This window comes from Oncorhynchus keta, chromosome 5 (assembly GCF_023373465.1).
Source record: "Oncorhynchus keta strain PuntledgeMale-10-30-2019 chromosome 5, Oket_V2, whole genome shotgun sequence".
Classification (NCBI taxonomy): Eukaryota; Metazoa; Chordata; class Actinopteri; order Salmoniformes; family Salmonidae; genus Oncorhynchus; species Oncorhynchus keta.
The window spans coordinates 18,894,706-18,911,961 of record NC_068425.1 but is presented as its reverse complement, the minus strand read 5'-3'; the positions used below and the strand labels follow the sequence as shown (position 1 = coordinate 18,911,961).

General features: G+C 44.5%; 1 protein-coding gene across 12 annotated transcripts in view; it reads right to left on the bottom strand.

The window, feature by feature from the left end:
• The window catches only part of prr36b (proline rich 36b), a 39,746-nt gene that overhangs the window by 10,449 nt on the left and 12,041 nt on the right, over positions 1 to 17,256 (bottom strand). For 11 of the 12 annotated variants that reach the window (XM_052518934.1, XM_052518935.1, XM_052518938.1 and 8 more), the window contains exons 2-3: positions 8,975 to 9,691; positions 8,561 to 8,648 (exon numbers count right to left, since the gene is read on the bottom strand). In XM_052518934.1, coding sequence (XP_052374894.1) covers positions 8,561 to 8,648; positions 8,975 to 9,596 — 710 coding nt within the window. In that variant the 5' untranslated portion in view covers positions 9,597 to 9,691. The remainder of the gene's footprint in view (positions 1 to 8,560; positions 8,649 to 8,974; positions 9,692 to 17,256) is intronic. The other variant, XM_052518930.1, reaches the window with a different exon arrangement.

The window sequence follows — 17,256 nt, the reverse complement described above, 5'->3', positions numbered from 1 at the left end:
ACAGCTATATCACACTGTACACGACTGGCACAGCTATATCACACTGTACACGACTGGCACAGCTATATCACACTGTACACGACTGGCACAGCTATATCACACGGTACACGACTGGCACAGCTATATCACATGTACACTACTGGCACAGCTATATCACACTGTACACGACTGGCACAGCTATATCACATGTACACTACTGGCACAGCTATATCACACTGTACACGACTGGCACAGCTATATCACACGTACACGACTGGCACAGCTATATCACACGTACACGACTGGCACAGCTATATCACACGTACACGACTGGCACAGCTATATCACACTGTACACTACTGGCACAGCTATATCACACGTACACGACTGGCACAGCTATATCACACGTACACGACTGGCACAGCTATATCACAATGTACACGACTGGCACAGCTATATCACACGTACACGACTGGCACAGCTATATCACACGGTACACGACTGGCACAGCTATATCACACGTACACGACTGGCACAGCTATATCACAATGTACACGACTGGCACAGCTATATCACACGTACACGACTGGCACAGCTATATCACACGTACACGACTGGCACAGCTATATCACACGTACACGACTGGCACAGCTATATCACACTATACACTACTGGCACAGCTATATCACACTGTACACGACTGGCACAGCTATATCACACTGTACACGACTGGCACAGCTATATCACATGTACATGACTGGCACAGCTATATCACACTGTACACGACTGGCACAGCTATATCACACGTACACGACTGGCACAGCTATATCACACGTACACGACTGGCACAGCTATATCACACGTACACGACTGGCACAGCTATATCACAATGTACACGACTGGCACAGCTATATCACACGTACACGACTGGCACAGCTATATCACACGGTACACGACTGGCACAGCTATATCACACGTACACGACTGGCACAGCTATATCACACTGTACACGACGGGCACAGCTATATCACACGTACACGACTGGCACAGCTATATCACACGGTACACGACTGGCACAGCTATATCACATGTACACGACTGGCACAGCTATATCACACTGTACACTACTGGCACAGCTATATCACACTGTACACTACTGGCACAGCTATATTACACTGTACACGACTGGCACAGCTATATCACACGTACACGACTGGCACAGCTATATCACACTGTACACGACGGGCACAGCTATATCACACGTACACGACTGGCACAGCTATATCACACGGTACACGACTGGCACAGCTATATTACACTGTACACTACTGGCACAGCTATATTACACTGTACACTACTGGCACAGCTATATCACACTGTACACTACTGGCACAGCTATATCACACTGTACACGACTGGCACAGCTATATTACACTGTACACTACTGGCACAGCTATATTACACTGTACACTACTGGCACAGCTATATCACACTGTACACTACTGGCACAGCTATATCACACGTACACAACTGGCACAGCTATATCACACTGTACACGACTGGCACAGCTATATCACACTGTACACTACTGGCACAGCTATATCACACTGTACACTACTGGCACAGCTATATCACACGTACACGACTGGCACAGCTATATCACACTGTACACTACTGGCACAGCTATATCACACTGTACACTACTGGCACAGCTATATCACACTGTACACTACTGGCACAGCTATATCACACTGTACACGACTGGCACAGCTATATTACACTGTACACGACTGTCAGCCTACTGCTCTATTACTGTTCAGTACAGCAGGACAAGTGAGAGAGAACCACCACCCCTGTCCTCTTCTCCTAGCCTTTCATGGCTTCCTCCAAATTCATAGACCACCACTGACGCTCCTTACTCAATATAGGCCCAACAATGCGCTGTTTATCTTATTTCACCTTTATTTAACCAGGTAGGCCAGTTGAGAACAAGATCTCCTGCGTTGCATATAATCGATGCGGTGCGCATTCGTGAAAAAGGACTGTCGTTGCTCCAACGTGTACCTAACCATAAACGCCTTTCTTAAAATCAATAAACAGAAGTATATATTTTTAAACCTGCATATTTAGCTAAAAGAAATCCAGGTTAGCAGGAAATATTAACCTGGTGAAATTGTGTCACTTCTCTTGCGTTCATTGCACGTAGAGTCAGTGTATATGCAACAGTCTGGGCCACCTGGCTCATTGCGAATTAATTTGCCAGAATTTTATGTCATTATGACATAACATTGAAGGTTGTACAATGTAACAGGAATATTTAGACTTATGGATGCCACCCGTTAGATAAAATATGGAACGGTTCCGTATTTCACTGAAAGAATAAACGTTTTGTTTTCGAACTGATAGTTTCTGGATTCGACCATATTAATGACCAAAGGCTCGTATTTCTGTGTTATTATGTTATAACTAAGTCTATGATTGATAGAGCAGTCTGACTGAGCGATGGTAGGCACCAGCAGGCACGTAAGCGTTCATTCAAAAAGCACTTCCATGCGTTTTGCCAGCAGCTCTTCTTAATGCTTCAAGCATTGCGCTGTTTATGACTTCAAGCCTATCAACTCCCGAGATTAGGCGGGTGTAACCGATGTGAAATGGCTAGCTAGTTAGCGGGGTGTGCGCTAATAGCGTTTCAAACGTCACTCGCTCTCAGACTTGGAGTAGGTGTTGGGTGGCTGTTGGCGATGTGTTCCTGGTTCGAGCCCAGGTAGCGGCGAGGAGAGGGATGGAAGCTATACTGGCAATGTTAAAATGCCTATAAGAACATCCAATAGTCAAAGGTATATGAAATACAAATGGTACAGAGAGAAATAGTCCTATAATTCCTATAATAACTACAACCTAAAACTTCTTACCTGGGAATATTGAAGACTCGTGTTAAAAGGAGCCACCAGCTTTCATATGTTCTCATGTTCTGAGCAAGGAACTTAAACACTAGCTTTCTTACATGGCACATATTGCACTTTTACTTTCTTCTCCAACACTTTGTTTTTGCATTATTTAAACCAAATTGAACATGTTTCATTATTTATTTGAGGATAAATTGATTTTATTAAGTTAAAATAAGTGTTCATTCAGTATTGTTTTAATTGTCATTATTACAAATAAATAAAAATAAATGTAAAACAACCCGGCAGATTAATCGGTATTGGCTTTTTTGGCCCTCCAATAATCGGTATCGGCGTTGAAAAAGCATAATTGGTCGACCTCTATTAAATGCCATCAAATAACATTGTATTTGTCAGTGTACCGCAGGCATAAAAGGTGCAGTGAAATGCTTGTGCTAGCTTCCTCAACAACGCAGTACATTAATCAATAACAGAGTCATGTCAAAAACAACAACAGAAGTAATAAATAATACCAGAAAACAATGGGAAAAAAACAAAAAAACACTCAAATAAGACTTTTTTTTTTTGTTATTCGACTACATGCACACATACAACGTGCTGATTAACATATACAGCATCCCAGCAATACAGGCCTGCACAGCATATACACAACACCAGCATACGCATACAAGCAAACCCACACCCAATGAGCAATGACGGGCGCTGCATGATGTCATCTCAACTATGACTCAAAAACACGCCTTCACACATACCTTCCCCCACACCACCCACTGTGTCCAACACTACATAATGACTTTCCAGGATGCACTAAATCAGACCCAGAGGTTTCCTGTCACAAGCTGTAGATCTAACATTATACAGGCAATCAGTATCAAACAGCAGACACACACAGAGAGTACAAACAGCCCTACAACAGTGTTGGCTTGAGCAAATGTGTGCACACCTCATCACACAGCCAAATTGGTACTGCAAAAACAATGGCACACATCGCGGCCAAATAGTGTTCACACCTCTACCACACCCACCAACCAGGAAGTAGTGACAGGTATTAAGTGCTACTGTAAAAGGAGAGGTGGAATACTGAGAAATCGTGTGCTGCTGCAGGCTATTCATTTCACACACATATTTTCAGCTGCCACCGACAAAGTCTGAGGTTGAACTTCAGAATAAATCTGAGATGTGTCACCAGCAGACTGGATCTAGTGTTTGGAGGGGTCAGAGCAGTGAGACTAAAATAGAACAAAAGGCGTAACAGTTTCAGGACAAACAGAATACAGACCGGACTTGCTAAATGTCAACGGAACCAAAACAAAACAGCCATGATGCGTAGAGCTGGTACAATTATTGTATAATTGTGTAACCGATAATTATAAGCAATATCCAGGAACAAAATAATCATCATAATCATCTTAATAACGTCATTTTAGGTGAAGGGGGATTCAACTTCATATCCCAAGTACACAGGGAGTGTACAAAACATCAAGAACACCTTCCTTTTGCCCTCAGAACAGCTTCAATTCGTCGGGTATGGACTAGAAAGTGTGGAAAGCTTTCCACAGGGATGCTGGCCTATGTTGACACCAGTGCTTCCCACAGTCTTGCCCATTCACCCTCTGAATGGAACACACACACAATCCATGGCTCAATCATATCAACACTTAAGAATCCATCTTTAACCTGTCTCCTCCCTTTCATCTACCCAGATTGAAAGGGAGGAGACGGGTGACCTCAATAAGGGATCATAGCTTTCACCTGGACAGTGTCATCGAAAGGTGTTCCTAATGTTTTGTACCCTATAGTTGACCCAATAGCAGTTTGTTATTTTTTACATGAATTGGGTAAAGTTGGTAGCTTAATCATTTTACGAGCAAAACGGCATGGTTGGGAGAGAAGTTCTATATACAGGAGTCCTGTCTATATTCATAGCTTTTAGAATGGACACCATGTTAATGCCTTTGAGCATTTCCTTTATCCATTCATGATGAGAATTTGGAATCTTGTACATAGCATTGTTTAAAAATCTGAACATTCTGTGAATTGCTATTGGTCAACATTGTACATGGGGAGCTATTACAGCTGCCATGGAACACAGGGTTATGTGAATGCATCATAATATGCATAAACTTCAATGTCCAAACTTTTCAAATACATTGGGGCAAAAAAAGTATTTAGTCAGCCACCAATTGTGCAAGTTCTCCCACTTAAAAAGCTGAGAGAGGCCTGTAATTTTTTTAAATCATAGGTACACTTCAACTATGACAGACAAAATGAAAAAAATGAGAAAATCACATTGTAGGATTTTTAATTAATTTATTTGCAAATTATGGTGGAAAATAAGTATTTGGTCACCTACAAACAAGCGAGATTTCTGACTCTCACAGACCTGTAACTTCTTCTTTAAGAGGCTCCTCTGTCCTCCACTCGTTACTTGTATTAATGGCACCTGTTTGAACTTGTTATCAGTATAAAAGACACCTGTCCACAACCTCAAACAGTCACACTCCAAACTCCACTATGGCCAAGACCAAAGAGCTGTCAAAGGACACCAGAAACAAAATTGTAGACCTGCACCAGGCTGGGAAGACTGAATCTCCAATAGGTAAGCAGCTTGGTTTGAAGAAATCAACTGTGGGAGCAATTATTAGAAATGGAAGACATACAAGAGCACTGATAATCTCCCTTGATCTGGGGCTCCACGCAAGATCTCACCCGTGGGGTCAAAATGATCACAAGAAGGGTGAGCAAAAATCCCAGAACCACACGGGGGGGACCTAGTGAATGACCTGCAGAGAGCTGGGACCAAAGTAACAAAGCCTACCATCAGTAACACACTACAGAGAGCTGGGACCAAAGTAACAAAGCCTACCATCACTAACACACTACGCCGCCAGGGACTCAAATCCTGCAGTGCCAGACGTACTGGCTTAAGCAGGGGGACACAAGTCCAGGCCCGTCTGAAGTTTGCTAGAGAGCATTTGGATTATCCAGAATAAGATTGGGAGAATGTCATATGGTCAGATGAAACCAAAATATAACTTTTTGGTTAAAAAAAAGGACAAAGAATGCTGAGTTGCATCCAAAGAACACCATACCTACTGTGAAGCATGGGGGTGGAAACATCATGCTTTGGGGTTGTTTTTCTGCAAAGGGACCAGGACGACTGATCCGTGTAAAGGAAAGAATGAATGGGGCCATGTATCGTGAGATTTTGAGTGAAAACCTCCTTCCATCAACAAGGGCATTGAAGATGAAACGTGGCTGGGTCTTTCAGCATGACAATGATCCCAAACACACCGCCCGGGCAACAAAGGAGTGGCTTCGTAAGAAGCATTTCAAGGTCTTGGAGTGAACTAGCCAGTCTCCAGATCTCAACCCCATAGACAATCTTTGGAGGGAGTTGAAAGTCTGTGTTGCCCAGCAACAGCCCCAAAACATCACTGCTCTAGAGGAGATCTGCATGGAGAAATGGGCCAAAATACCAGCAACAGTGTGTGAAAACCTTGTGAAGACAGAAAACGTTTGACCTCTGTCATTGCCAACAAAGGGTATATAACAAAGTATTGAGATGAACTTTTGTTATTGACCAAATACTTATTTTCCACCATAATTTACAAATACATTTTCTCTCATTTTGTCTGTCATAGTTGAAGTGTACCTATGATGAAAATTACAGGCCTCTCTCATATTTTTAAGTGGGAGAACTTGCACAATTGGTGGCTGACTAAATACTTTTTTGCCCCACTGTATATGGCTCTGTTAAAAAACATTTGTGAGATGGGAGTGTCACCAAAGCTGTGTCATATTCATTAAGTATCTCGTAGGACATTTTCAAAAATGCATCACAAGCGCAAAACATTTGTTCTATAAAAATCACAATTAAGACAACCATGGCCATTTGCATGACATTTAGCCTACCCCTTATTCTATAATTGTCACAGCCATAATGTGATTCAGTCAAATTAGATTTAGGTCATTTGTAGCTGTAGGATCGCAAAAAAAAAAAAACTATATTTGCTTTCCAATCTTTTCTGTCTGATAAGAAAGAAAATCTCCCGAGAGTGAACTTGAATTAATTGAGGGATAAAATTAGTATTGTGTGTGTGAGAGAGAGAGGGAGAGTCAGTGGTCTCAGTGAGCAGGGAGACAGGCGGTGTCTGATATGCCAGAACGTATCCACTCATACGCTCATCTGATACAGACATGCATTAAAAAGAGGGAGCAGGAAGGGAATAGAGATACATCTAATTACAGCAGAGATTTATGACCCTGTCACAGTCTGTTACCCCTCCAGTGCAGGCTGGCTGGGTACACAACGCTCACTGCACCCATCAGCCTCCATCTCCCTCAGCCATATGTTGCACAACGCTCACTGCACCCATCAGCCTCCATCTCCCTCAGCCATATGTTGCACAACGCTCACTGCATCCATCAGCCGCCACGCTATCTCCCTCAGCCATATGTTGCACAACGCTCACTGCATCCATCAGCCGCCACGCTATCTCCCTCAGCCATATGTTGCACAACGCAAAATGAACAGTTGTGTTCCGTAATGTATGGATTAAAGTTCTCACTTACCTCATAGTTTAACTTCACCAGAGATTGTCACACTCGCAAAAAAATACTAAATCGCTATCTGTTGACTAGTATGTACTCACTAGATCCTGTCAGATCGTTGGAGGGGGAACTATGAAAAGTAAGGAACTATGTAAGAGATCACAGTTCCCTTGGTACACAAACAACACAGAAGGGGAAAGGGGAGGTTGGGCAGGGGGAGTGAGGGCCTATTCAAAGAACAGCCAAACACCTTAGGACATCCCTGGTCATCCTCCCCTCTTCACAGACAAAAGGCTTGTTGAGCCACCTCGCCGCAGCCCATGACTCTCTGGAGTTCCTCCCTGGGGTTAAGGTCGTCTCTGCTGGAACGCCACACAGCGTGACTCAGGTACTGTCTGGGCCTAATCTGACCTGATTCTACTCACTGCCAAACAGAGGTCCAAAACAGCCTGGTCTGTCTCCTGGAGTTGGTTATTATTTATTCTGAGGGGTGCAGACTAATCTCTGGATGCGATTTGCAAACCCAAAACAGCGCTGCGAGACCTGGCTCAGAGTGACTGCTGGCCTACTTCTGAGGACTTCTTAAAGCCCCTCTCTGTGTAGGGACATTGTGCCTGTTCCTCCAGAGTGTTTTAACCAGTCCCTTTCAGTCTGCAACATTCCCAAATGAAGCAACTGGCTTCTCAGTCGCAACTGGAGCATTACGCTGAATTTATTAAAACAATGATTTACTGCTGTTGTAGTTGCACATGTATTGGGGCAGCAGGTAGCCTAGTGGTTAGAGCGTTGGACTAGTAACCGAAAGGTTGCAAGATCGAATCCCTGAGCTGACATGGTAAAAATCTGTCTTTCTGCCCCTGAAAAAGGCAGTTAATCCACTATTACTAGGCCATCATTGAGAATTTGTTCTTATCTGACTTGCCTAGTTAAAAAAATAAATAAATAAGAAAACAGTGAATTGAAGTCAGCATCAAACAAAAGGCTGCCCAGCTAGGTAGACAGTCAATCAGCTTTTGCCTGAAGTGAGGACCAATTACATACAATTGCTTCCTATGTTATCTACACACTCACAGTCTCTCCCCTGGGAGGGGCTACGAGCTCTATGCCAATGGTTGGCCTACCTGGTTGTCTTGGAAACAGGAGACCTATCAGGCTTGGGAGCGGCGGCAGTGCTGGGCTTGGTGGTAGCTGCAGAGACAGGCCGGGGGGCTGAGGAGATGAGATATGGGAAGGTGAGGAAGAGAGGGAATGACAAAGAGATAGATATACAACATGAGTAAGATTTTTTCATTTGAAAGACGCAGCCAATGATTTATGTCATAACATTTATTTCCTGAGGAACCAGGCCAATGTGTTTCTATGTTTGTTCTGGATGTGCAGTATGCCAACCTTCCCAATACAAAACAGTACAATGTCATACTTTGCCTCCGGGAAAATTTACATTTGCTGTGTACAGAAGACAATTGGCAATTTATGACAAATGCAAGGCTTCACGTAGCTTTCAGTGACTGAAAATGACTGGTCCTAAATGTTACCTGTGGGCTTCTTAGCAGCGGTGGTGGTGGCTTTGACACCATTAGTTGGCGCGGCAGGTGTCTTCTTTGCTGCTGTTGCTGTGGTGGCCTTCACCCCATTGGTGGCAGCAGGAGCCGATGCAGGGCGGGTGGTGCCCGCTGGCTTCTTCTCACCAACCTTGGCGGTGGTCTTAGTGGTAGGGGCAACTGCTGTGCCTACGGGCCTCTTGGGCGTGGTCTTCTCTGGGGCTCCAGTGGTGGTCTTCTTGGCCACTCCGTTGGCATGTGGCTTGGAAACCCCATTGGTCAGTCGGCTCTGAGCGGTGTTGGGTCGAGACCCTGGTCCGGCCGTCGTCTTAATTGTGGTGGTGGTCCCAGGCTTTGTCTTAGCAGCGGGGGCCTTGGTCTTGGCTTTTGGGTCTGCTGCAGCCTTGCTGTTTCCCGTCTTGGTGGGGGCCACCTGGGCTGGCTCTGGATGAGGCTCACCCTGCCCCATCTCTCCCTGCTGGCCAACTCCCTCCGTCTGAGGTGCCGGCGCAGCCTGGTCAGGCTCCTCTCCCATCACAACTGGCTCGTTTACCGGATCGGCGTCCAGTGCTTCCATTGGCTCCATCGCTGCCGTGGCAACCCCATCCGGTTTCATCTCCCCTCAGTCCTGGCTGTCCGTCTCTGCAGAGGAGGGCTGGAGAGCTTGAGACTGAAGATGGTGACTGCTCTCAGGTGATGGTGGAGTCTGATCTGGCAAAGAGAAGAGAAGAGAATACAAGACATGCATGACACTGAGCCTTCATATCAGCAGACAGGCCACAGAGGGATCAGATAAAGGCTTTCCTACAGACAGATATACAGACAAACACTACATACGGCGCATGCAGAAATATTGTTTTGAAAGTAGAGCAAATGTGTTTAAGGTCAATGATCCTAACAAATTAGGAGCAGACAGAACAGGATGTGCCATTCTGCAGAGAGCTTCATTGCTAAACATCCGTAAAGAGTCAGTAGTCTGACAGGACAGGAGGCTTGGCTCCACGGTGAAGTAACACTGAGGTAGAGGAAGTGGCTTGGCCTGAGGAGCGTGGGAACAGGGGATACAGTCTGCAAAGCTTGGAACGACTGTGTGGAACGAGTGCGCTGCTCGGACTCTAGAAGGCCTCTCTACTTCCACTCAGCCCCTCTCTCCCCCATACCCAGATACTGCTGCTCCCCCTCCTTTCTAGTGGAGAGAGTCTATACTGTCAGCTTCCTGGAACCACTCCCCACACAGTCCCCCTTTCTCTCTGCTCTCATCCCTTACTCATCCTCTAAAACTAAATACGTTACTGTGCCTTCCTTCGTTCCCCTGCCAAACCTCCCATTTTCTCCAAGCCTTTTCCTCAACTTCCCCCACTCTTTCTACCTCTCTATTCTCTGTTTGCATTCGCACAGATGGTCTGAGCAGCTGAGCAAGGCCAGAGGGGAAGAGAGAGAGAGAGGGAGAAGGAGAGAGGAAAAGCCCTGGGGAGAAAATCCATACCACGCACGCACGCACACACACACACACACACACACACACACACACACACACACACACACACACACACACACACACACACACACACACACACACACACACACACACACACACACACACACACACACACACACACACACACACACACACAGGGCAATCAACTTAATTGAGTGACACAGCAGTCACATTTGGAGTGAGGTGTGTGTGTGTTGGATGCAAGTGAAAGCAACAGCAACCGTGTTTCACACATTTACATGTTAAGCTCAGTCCAACAGAGACGCTCTGTTCAAGAACCAGGTCCTCACACCATGCCGCTCTGCCAAAAACAGAGCTCTACACTAACATCAGACGCCTGCCCTGACTACAACCCTTCAAAAAGAAAAACAACAACAAAACCTAACTCCAGATTGACACCAGGGACTCTCACACGTCGATAGCCCTGACAACTCAACTAGAAAAAAATCAAGTCAAATCCAATCGGTGCCTTTCTCTCTCTACCTCCCCTTCCTGTGTTCTGAACGGTTCTATTCCTGCAGTTGCTGAACAGCCAGACAGCTTGACTGTGCTTTTCCCAGCTCTGCTCTGTTGTGGTGATAAATCTCCAGCCCTCAGCCAGAGGAACACTGCTCTGCTCTTTTTCCTCCAGTTGGGAAATTACACAGCTCTAGTCTAAGGCCCTCGCCCCGTCGACATCACCCTATGTAGTAAGGAACATACAACTACGCCCAATGATACATGTGTTGGCACTGGCAATATTTTGACTGACTTTGGACAACCCTGCAATGTTGTAGTTGTCTTTGTTGAAATATTGTTTGATTGTCTTTGCAGTCATATGCTTGATTAGAGATGGATAGCGTTAGGATTACCTGTGTAAAACATCTCAAGCTGATTCTCCACAGATGGTAGTGTGTTAGATATACTTTGTTCATTGGAGTGGGATATCAGAAGCTGTCGGCTGCTAAACGGCTAGAGGATGTGGGTTGCAGCCTAGATGGAAGATGACAAGGGTCAACCAGCTGCATCACAACCCCAAGGACGCTCGCCACCCCCCAAGAGGAGAGGAACAACTTCCTGTCCATGTTGTCTGGAGAACTCATTGTTATTTAGGGAAGCAATAAAGAGAGGAAGATGAGTCCAGACATATGTTGTTACTGTCATGTAGAGTTGCATGTTTTTATTTATACATTGTTAGCTTAGGTTCAGAAAGATAAATAAGTTAGCGTTTTTAAAATGTCCCTTGGACAGTGATGGTTTTGATATCTTCCCAAACAGCTGCTCCATCTTATCAAACTGCATCCCACATAACATTCTGTACAAGCCTCACCAATGAGCAACACAGATACAGGGAACAAAGAACACACACACAGGTCATGAAATATACACACACACACACACACACACACACACACACACACACACACACACACACACACACACACACACACACACACACACACACACACACACACACACACACACACACACACACACACACATACACATACACATACACAAGGGCAGGGGTTCACTGTCATGTCAGGGAGACACCAAACAATAGGATGACACACACACCTTTATCTCATTATTGTTAATCAATCATAGACAAGACGCTTAATGCACTTCAGCAGCTGACCATAGAACACCAGCTGGGCAAAGTATGATCATCCTCCAAGAGCCATATTCATGCCTCTGTGTGTCTCACAGACACCGCAGACACTTACAGGCCTATACTGTATATACTGATATCTGGCAGGCCTCCAACAGCACTGGGAGATCCCAGCTTTTCGGATTGCCTAGACACACAAGCTTGAGAGGAGTCCTCAAATGTATTATTTAATGAGGCAAGTCAGTTAAGGACAAATTCTTATTTACAATGACAGCCTACACTGGCCAAACCCGGATGACGCTGGGCCAATTGTGCGCCACCCTATGGGACTCCCAATCACAGTCGATAATCAGGTCATGAGTATATTCTAACGGTAATCGCCACTTTGACCTTTTAAAAAACTGTGCAGAGTCTCAGTGTGTACACCTATTAGAGGTCGACCGATTAATCGGAAGGTACTTTTGGACACCGATTTTAAAAATATTTTTAACACCTTTATTTAATCTTTATTTAACTAGGCAAGTCAGTTAAGAACACATTCTTATTTTCAATGACGGCCTCGGAACAGTGGGTTAACTGCCTCGTTCAGAGGCAGAACGACAGATTATTTACCTTGTCAGCTCAGGGATTCAATCTGGCAACCTTAACCAGGTGAAATTGTGTCACTTATATGCAACAGTTTGGGCCGCTTGATTTGCCAGAATGTTACGTAATTATGACATAACATTGAAGGATGTACAATAACGGGAATATTTAGACTTATGGATGCCACCCCTTAGATAAAATACGGAACGGTTCCGTATTTCACTGAAAGAATAAACGTCTTGTTTTCGATATGATAGTTTCCGGATTTGACCATATTAATGACCTAAGGCTCGTATTTCTGTGTGTTATCATGTTATAACTAAGTCTATGATTTGATAGAGCCGTCTGACTGAGCGATGGTAGGCACCAGCAGGCTCGTAAGCATTCATTCAAACAGCACTTTCGTGTGTTTGCCAGCAGCTGTTTATGACTTCAAGCCGATCAACTCCCGGAATTCGGCTGGTGTAACCGACGTGAAATGGCTTGCTAGTTAGCAGGGTGCGCGCTAATAGCGTTTCAAACACCACTCGCTCTGAGACTTGGAGTGGTTGTTCCCCAAAAGCCGCGGCTTTTGTGGAGAGATGGGTAACGATGCTTCGAGGGTGGCTGTTGTCGATGTGTTCCTAGTTCGAACCCAGGTAGCAGCGAGGAGAGGGATGGAAGCTATACTGTTACCCTGGCAATACTAAAGTGCCTATAAGAACATCCAATAGTCAAAGGTATATTAAATACAAATGGTATAGTGAGAAATAGTCCTATAATAACTACAACCTAAAACTTCTTACCTGGGAATATTGAACCACCAGCTTTCATATGTTCTCATGTTCTGAGCAAGGAACTTAAACATTAGCTTTCTTACATGGCACATAATGCACTTTTACTTTCTTCTCCAACACTTTGTTTTTGCATTATTTAAACCAAATAACATAAAATTGCCATTATTACAAATAAACAAAAGAAATCGGCAGATTAATCGGTAGCAGGTTTTTTTTTGGTCCTCCAATAATCGGTATCGGCGTTGAAAAATCATAATCGGTCGACCTCTAACACCTATACAAGCTTTTGCATGTGTATGGCTGTGTTTTGGGGCATTAGGTCAATTTGTTTGATAAAACACAAATCGACAAAAACCTATTGGCGTAAATGATACATGTTCAATTCCCAATGAATGTTCCCAGCAGGAGTGGGTGGGCTAAACGCTAACTTAATGTCGTCTCTCCTGGTGGCCTGTGTGTGCATGTCTAATCAGGGCCTCCCTTTGCCAGGAACAAGAGCCTGGCTACTGAAAATCACAGCGGTCAACGGCACTTATGAATAGCTAGCAATGGCAACCGCCACCACTTTCCTAGTACACTGCTGTGTGTACATACATTCTGTGTGCCTGCATGTCCCCCAGGGTCAGCTGTAAATAGCTGTCAATGGGAGGATTGTAGCGGAAGGAAGCCGGGGCAAGCGAACAGGAGATCAGTTTAGTGTGCTTCTCCTAACGCTCCCGTAACCTTCCCTTAATGCCTAGCGATAGAATTGATAACCGTGGCACCAGAGAGAGGATTCAAGAGTTAACGGTCGGGAGTCTGGTTTGAAGAGGCCTCTGAACCCATCAACACACATTCATCACCACATGCTGCCAACACTGGGATCCGGTGTCTTTACTCCTCGGCCAGTGTTAAGACGCCCTGGTGCCTGTGTTGACAGAACATCTCTCAGTTTAATGTTGAGACTGTGTGGCGTCTTCATCTAGAAACCACTGCTCTTATTCAACACTGCTGAGATAAGTTCCACAAGGTTTCTGTTAAGTGAACATTAATGTTTGAGGCACCACACACTGGCATAGGGCCAGAGGTAAACTCTAAAACAGAAACCCTGCAGCATTCCACTAGTCCTCTGAGGGAGGACAAGCATACACACCAGACATGGTGCGTTGAGGACCAGAAAACATGAAACATTTTGTTGAATGATGTAGCACTGAGTCTTACAAGCAAGTCTGGAGAATTTAGACTGTAGCAGGTGAAACCAGAATGGGTGGTACTACCAGTCTTACACAGACAAGATACACAAAGAATAAAAGGTTAGACCCATGGCAACAACTTCTTTTGGGGTTGGTGCAGATGGTTCTGATACAAAAGAAGAGAAGAGAAGGGAAACAGAGGAGTGCTAGAGGGCGCTACCGAGGGCCCAAAACAGAAACTAACAGCAACGCCTCCAAAAGCGAAAGTTCCCCCCCATTAATACGCTCCATCATGTATCATCTCAGAGGGAAATCTTGGCACTAAACCCTGAACAGCTGCTGTGCATTACTAATATCATCATTCATTTCAAAGTACAATTAATACATTGTGGAACATGACAAATCTGCAAGTGTGATTAAATGTCATTCAGGAACTTACAATAGATCACACCCAAAAACACATGCTTTCCAAGGCTTCAAGAGAATGCACGATCATCATCATCATCATCATCATCATTATAAAAGCATTATATTACACCATACTCATCATCATAGTCCCTTTCAGCGACTACTGCACACACCAGTTCATCTCTCCACTCAATTAGCTTTCCCTGCATGGTACCGTCCCCCTCTCTGCTTTAATAGAAACCATTATACACTTCTGTAGCCTTGGGGCAGCTATCTAAACAGAACCCAAGAGACTGAGGGACTGATTGTTGCTGTGCGCTGCCCAGCTAAGAAAGGGGAGCCAGGGTGGTACAAAAGACGCATGACACCGTCCCAGCTGAGTCAGTGCGCTGCCTTCATCACCCTGACACTAATCGCAGCTCGCACATTCCCAAACAGGCCCGGCCAAAGGTCAGGAAGCCGCCCCTGCCCCACACACAAACAAACCACTCCAAACAAAGTTGACTCCTCTTCACGGAATTCCTTCCCTGGACACGGTGGGAGACAAGAAGGGATTGTGAGGCCCTTCTCGGGCGGTGACGTCAGGACATGCCCGACAAATGAGGCTATGGACACTTAACTCCCCAGACAGGATCCAAATCAGCTGCTTTCTGCTCTATCTCCTGGGCTATAGCCTACAATGCACCATGGTTTCAACCTTATGATTTCCATTGACAACTCAATGGTCTTGGTAACAGACAATGGACCAAGTAAACTCAGTTCAGGAATATGATTTTCTCTTGTTCACTGGTCTGCTGCCTGTGTCAGTCAAGGCAACATCTTGTGTGACAGACACCTGAATCACAAAACCATGTGATGTGACAGACTGTAATCCCTGTGCTCTAAAGAAGTTCAGTAGGAGCCAAAAGCAGGTTTAGAGTCTGTACCGCCATGGCACGACTGGTAGAGACTTCAAGTGAGAGAAGGGTACTATCTACCAGAGGTCGACCGATTATGAGTTTTCACCGCCGATACCGATTATTGGAGGACCCCGAAAAAAAGCCGATACCGATTCATTTGTATTTATTTTTTTGTAATAATGACAATTACAACAATACTGAATGAACACTTATTTTAACTTAATAGAATACATCAATAAAATCAATTTAGCCTCAAATAAATAATGAAGCATGTTCAATTTGGTTTAAAAAATGCAAAAACAAAGTGTTGGAGAAGAAAGTAAAAGTGCAATATGTGCCATGTAAGAAAGCTAACGTTTAAGTTCCTTGCTCAGAACATGAGAACATATGAGTCTCAGAGCGAGTGATGTTTGAAATGCTATTAGCGCGCTAACTTGCTAACTAGCAAGCCATTTCACGTCGGTTACACCAGCCGAATTCCGGGAGATGATCGGCTTGAAGTCATAAACAGCTGCTAGCAAACACACGAAAGTGCTGTTTGAATGAATGCTTACGAGCCTGCTGGTGCCTACCATCGCTCAGTCAGACTGCTCTATCAAATCATAGACTTAGTTATAACATGATAACACACAGAAATATGAGCCTTAGGTCATTAATATGGTCAAATCCGGAAACTATCATCTCGAAAACAAGACGTTTATTCTTTCAGTGAAATACGGAACTATTCCGTATTGCAACAGCTGGCACCCATAAGTCTAAATATTGCTGTTACATCGCACAACCTTCAATGTTATGTCATAATTACTTAAAATTCTGGCAAATTAGGGGGCCCAAACTGTTGCATATACACTGACTCTGCATGCAATGAACGCAAGAGAAGTGACACAATTTCACCTGGTTAATATTGCCTGCTAACCTGGATTTCTTTTAGCTAAATATGCAGGTTTAAAAAATGTATACTTCTGTGTATTGATTGTAAGAAAGGCATTGATGTTTATGGTTAGGTACACATTGAAGCAACGATATGCACCGCATCGATTATATGCAACGCAGGACACGCTAGATAAACTAGTAATATCATCAACCATGTGTACCGTAATTTCCGGACTATAAGCCGCTACATTTTCCCACGTTTTGAACCTTGCGGTTTAATTTATGGATTTTTCCCGCTTTCACAGGATTCATGCCGCCAAAAAACCGAGCACCGTCACATAATGTGACGAAAATCGAGCGCGCTCAAACTTCCCATCATTCTGATTACGGTAGTCATTTTGTCACCCTCATCATGGCAAAGACACGGAGAAATGCATATGATGCAGCTTTCAAGTTGAAGGCTATCGATCTGGC